At 42.4% G+C, this 5,381-nt stretch overlaps 1 protein-coding gene across 1 annotated transcript in view; it reads right to left on the bottom strand.

Moving 5' to 3' along the window:
• tbc1d15 (TBC1 domain family, member 15) overlaps positions 1-5,155 on the bottom strand; it is a 28,459-nt gene extending 23,304 nt beyond the window's left edge. The window contains 3 exon segments of the mRNA XM_053318900.1: positions 2,085-2,159; positions 2,447-2,548; positions 5,108-5,155. Of these exon segments, the coding sequence (XP_053174875.1) occupies positions 2,085-2,159; positions 2,447-2,548; positions 5,108-5,131 (201 nt within the window). The 5' untranslated portion in view covers positions 5,132-5,155.
• Positions 5,156-5,381: the final 226 nt, after the last annotated feature.

Genomic DNA, 5,381 nt, shown 5'->3' with positions numbered 1-5,381 from the left:
AGGAACGAAGGAAGGAACGAAGGAAGGAAGAAAGGGTGGGAGGAAGGAAGGAAGGAAAAGAAGGAAGGAAGGAAGGAAGGATGGTAGAAAGGGTGGGAGGAAGGAAGGGTGGGAGGAAGGAAGGAAGGAACGAAGGAAGGAAGAAAGGGTGGGAGGAAGGAAGGAAGGAAAAGAAGGAAGGAAGGAAGGAAGGAAGGAAGGAAGGAAGGAAGGAAGGAAGGAAGGATGGTAGAAAGGAAAAGAAGGAAGGACGGATGGAAGGAAGGAAAAGAAGACAGGAAAGAAAATGGAGGAAGGAGGAAAATGGAAGGAATGGAGGAAGGAAAGAAGGAAGGAAGGAAGGAAGGACAGATGGAAGGGAGGAAGGAAGGAAGGACAGATGGAAGGAGGGAACGAAGGAACGAAGAAAGGGTGGGAGGAAGGAAGGAAGGAAAAGAAGGAAGGACGGACGGAAGGAAGGAAAAGAAGACAGGAAGGAAAAATGGAAGGAATAGAGGAAGAAAAGAAGGAAAAAAGAAAGAAAGAAAGAAAGAAAGGGAGGAAGGAAGGACAGAAGTAAGGAAGGAAAAAAAGACAGGAAGGAAAGTGGGCCGGTTTGGACCCCTCGGCGGGCTGGTTCTGGCCCACGGGCCGCATGTTTGACACCCCTGTTCTAAAAGGCTTCTTTAACGTGTTTTTCTGCCGCGGAGGGAAAATAAATTCACAGCGAGGGACACAAAGCGTCTTTCCTGCAGAAAAAAACCCAGCGAGGACTGTCATCGTCTGTCACACACGAGCAGAAGAAGAAGAAGAATTACTGCTGTCACTGATGACGAGGAGGAGCTCAAACTGACAGACAGTCTGAGAGATGATGAGTGACAGGAGGAAAGTGTGACAGACAGGATATAACAGGAGTCCTTTGACTGTTCCTTCCCTCCTTCCTTTCTTCCTTCCCTCCCTCCTTCTTTCCTCCCTTCCTTCCTTTCTTTCTTTCCTTCCTTCGTTCCTTTCTTCTGTCCTTCTTTCCTCCCTCCCTCCTTCCTTCTTTCCTCCCTCCCTCCCTCCCTCCTTCTCTCTTTACTTTCTTCCCTCCCTCCCTCCCTCCTTCCTTCCTTCCTTCCCTCCTTCCTTCCTTCTTTCCTCCCTTCCTTCCCTCCTTCTTTCCTTATGTCCTTTCTTCGTTCCTTTCTTCTGTCCTTCTTTTGTCCCTCCCTCCTTCCTTCTTCCTTCCCTCCTTCTCTCTTTACTTTCTTCCCTCCCTCCCTCCTTCCTCTCTTCCCTCCTTCTTTCCTCCCTCCCTCCCTCCTTCTTTACTTTCTTCCTTCCCTCCCTCCCTCCTTCCTTCCTTCCTTCCTTCCCTCCCTCCCTCCCTCCCTCCCTCCCTCCCTTCCTTAGTGTGACAGACAGGATATAACAGGAGGACTAATGTGGGATTCTCCTTCTGCTTTAATGGAAGGATTTCACTTTTATAAGAATCAAGTGTCACTAACAGGATAAGTGTTATAGTGTCTCGCTTTAAAAAAATGTCTCCCCTCGCTCCTTCCTTCCCTCTCTCCCTCCCTCCCTCCTTCCCTCCTACCTTCCATCCTTCCTTCCTTCCTTCCTCCCTCCCTTCCTTCCCTCCTTCTTTCCTTCCTTCGTTCCTTTCTTCTGTCCTTCTTTCCTCCCTACCTCCTTCTCTCTTTACTTTCTTCACTCCCTCCTTCCCTCCCTCCCTCTCTCCTTCCTCCCTTCCCTCCTTCCTTCTTTCCTCCCTTCCCTCCTTCCTTCTTTCCTCCCTTCCTTCCCTCCTTCCTTCCTTTCCTTCTTTCCTCCCTCCCTCCTTCTCTCTTTACTTTCCTCCCTCCCTCCTTCCTCCCTCCTTTTTTCCTCCCTTCCTTCCTTCCTTTCCTTCTTTCTTCCTTCCCTCCCTCCCTCCTTCCTCCCTTCCTTCCTTCCCTCCCTCCCTTCCTTCCCTCCCTCCCTCCTTCCTTCTCTCCTACCTTCCCTCCTTCCTTCCCTCCTTCCTTCCTCCGTCCTTTCCTTCCTTCTCCCTCCCTTCCTTGACTTGAGGACAACAGGAGGGTTATATTCAGAATAATACTAAAAATCAAACTGAGACAAACCTTTCCAGCACACAACATGCTTGATGAGTCGACGGTGTCTTCCAGAGGTTTGTACTCCACCGTGATTTCACCATCCTGACAGCGAGGACAGAGAAATACAACCAACATTTTTATTTCATACAGACACCAAACCAGGATTAAAAACAACTAATCTAACACACAATTTACGACAGATGTGAAGCTGAAATATTCTATTGTTTAAACCGATCGCCTGACAGAAAATGAACCAGGTCCCAGCTTCTCAAGTATGAGGTTTTTCTGCTTATGTCGGCTTTTATAACAGTAAAGTGAAATATTTGAGTTTTAGACTTATTGGTGGAACAAAAAAAAAAAAAAAAAAAAAAGACGTCTGACATGTTTACCTTGTCAACAATCCGCAGTGACCCAGAAAAGAGCAAATCCTGCTCGATCCCGTCTTCATCACTGCTCGGCTGAATGAAGACTCCTTCATGTTCAAATATAACCTGTGTGACAGACGTTACATTCAGGTTAGCACATGTTAGTACCGTTCACGTACATGTACCTACAAGTCCAAGATGATGGATACGACAACTGACAATCCTTTTTATGGTTCAGCAGACAGGATCGTTTTTCATTAAAGCTGTTTTTCTTGCTGTAATCATTCCTCCTGTTCATACTGACCATTAGTAGATCCCTTCATAATGTATTTATAATGGAAGTGATGGAGGACTAAATCCACAGCCCTCCTTCTGTATTTAAGAGTTGATGTGAAGCTAATATGAAGCTTCAGCCGTCCAAATGAGTCAAATCAAGTCTTCTGTGTTTCAACGTTACAGCCAAAGTCTTTTTGTTCCTATACTTCCACCACAGCTCAACAGGAAACACTAAGAGGGAATTTGATGATGCTAAAGACTGTAAATGTGTCAGATATGAGATCACTTGATATGACTAACTCAGAGTACCGCTAAAGCTAAATATAAGCTTCACATCAACCTGTTACCAGCAGTTACCACAACAGTAACTTGACTACATGTAGTTTAGCTCAACCATCGAGTCATGTGGACTGTTGTTTTGAAGACACTCTGTTATCTAAACATATAGAAGTACCAGACACACTAAACATTAACTAACTGACCTTCACCCACAATATGGAGTACAGTGGCAAAAATGCAGAAAGACCTGATTACAGTGTTTATGTTCAGTCACTGATCTGAAGACACTTTAAAAGTTAGTATAAGGGGTCTAGAGATGTTTAACGGGAGATCTTTCATTTTTGCTGAAATATTGGATCATTTGAACATTTATTGAAATGAAAGCATGTGAGAAGTTTAGAGGGATAAATCAGTATTTGGTGGAGCTGTTAACAACTCATAGACATCTGAAATGTGAGCCGACTACACACTGCTTTTTGGTTTCATCTTAACAATGTGTTGTATTTTAAAAGCTTGTTATATTATCCATTGTGTCAAATCTTCATCTGAAAAGTAACTAAAGCTGTCAAATAAATGTAGTGGAGTAGAAAGTACAATATTTCCCTCTGAGATGTAGAAAGTAGCTTCACATGGAAATACTACAGTAAGTAGTACCTCAAAATTGTATTTATGTAGAGTACTTTAGTAAATATACTTATTTATTTTCCATAACTGGACTCAAATCTTCATCTGAAAAGTAACTGTAGTGGAATAGAAAGTACAAAACTTCCCTCTGAGATGTAGTGAAGTGAAAGTAAGTCATCAAGAAGCACAAAAATGTACCTCAATACTATAATTAGCTACAGTACTTATTTACTTTCCATAAATGGACTTAACACAAAGCAAACTATAAAATTAAACATACAGGAATGAAAAAAGGCAGAAAAATCATATAAAAGACAGACGATATGTTCCAGCTGGGAAGTGAAAGTAACTCATCAAGAAGCATAAAATGGTGATACTCAAGTACAGTACAAGTACCTCAGGACTACACTTAGCTACAGTACTTTAGTTAATATACCTAGTGACTCTGCACCCCTGATAGTTAGCTGATCTTTAACCTCTCAGGGGCCCAAAGTGTCAACAGCCATCAGCTCGCTCTGTCTTACTGCAGCTGCTAATGTTGATGTCACATTATTTGAGCCTTGAAGCCATGAGAGTGCATTTAAATATAAAAACTGAGAGAAAAGAGCCACATTAGCTGACAGCAGACTGCAATGTCTTCGTGGCATGTTTTTTTTTAACCTTCTGTCAAATAAATGTAGTGGAGTAGAAAGTACAATATTTCCCTCTGAGATGTAGTGAAGTGAAAGTAAGTCATCAAGAAGCACAAAATGGTGATACTCAAGTAAAAGTACAAGAGCCTCAGGACTACACTTAGCTACAGTATGTTAGTAAATATACTTATTTACTTTCCACAACTGGGCTTAACGCAAAGCAAACTATACAATTAAAGATACAGGAATGAAAAAAAGGCAGAGAACCGTATAAAAGACAGAAGATATGTTCCAGCTGTTTTTAAGCTGCTGTATATGTGCACATGTGTAGTGAAGTGAAAGTAACTCATCAAGAAGCACAAAATGGTGATACTCAAGTACAGTACAAGTACCTCAGGACTACACTTAGCTACAGTAGATGAGTAAATATACCTAGTGACTCTGCACCCCTGATAGTTAGCTGATCTTTAACCTCTCAGGGGCCCAAAGTGTCAACAACCATCAGCTCGCTCTGTTTTACTGCAGCTGCTAATGTTGCTGTCACATTATTTTAGTCATGCGAGAGAAAAGAGCCTCGTTTATTAGCAGCATTGACAGCAGACTGTAATGTCTTCGTGGCATGTCCTCCTCTCACTGCTGATGATGAGGATGATGATGAGGATGATGATGTGGCTACAAAACAGCTAACTGAAGCTAACTATCAGCTAACTCAAGTCAGCTGATAGCCGGTTTAACGGCAGGTAATAAAACACGGAGCTGTAACTAATAAACATTATAATTATTTTTACCCACTCAGACTTTATATCTAACTCTAAACCTTGACACGCTGAGACAGAGAAAGCAGGTTAAACATGTGTTGTTTTGTGTTTTTTACCTTCGGAGCAGAATCCGCCGCCATGACGCCAGCTCGCTTTCCCTGTGACGTCAGCAGCTCACGTGCCTGTCAACTTCCAAAACAATAGTGACAAGTCAGCTTCCGGTAGGAGGCTGCGGGGCGCATGCGCAGTTTGGGTTCTTTTTATTTTTTATTTAAAGGACAGGTTCACAATTTTTCAAATCTATTTTTTTTTAAATAGGTGAACAAATGAAGGAATAACTCGTATTATTATTACCATATTCTTTATGTTGTGTATTTTATATTACTTATT

The sequence above is a fragment of the Scomber japonicus genome, chromosome 5, assembly GCF_027409825.1.
Source record: "Scomber japonicus isolate fScoJap1 chromosome 5, fScoJap1.pri, whole genome shotgun sequence".
NCBI classification, from domain to species: domain Eukaryota; kingdom Metazoa; phylum Chordata; class Actinopteri; order Scombriformes; family Scombridae; genus Scomber; species Scomber japonicus.
Note: the sequence above shows the minus strand (reverse complement) of the source record. Positions and strands in the feature narration are given on the sequence as shown.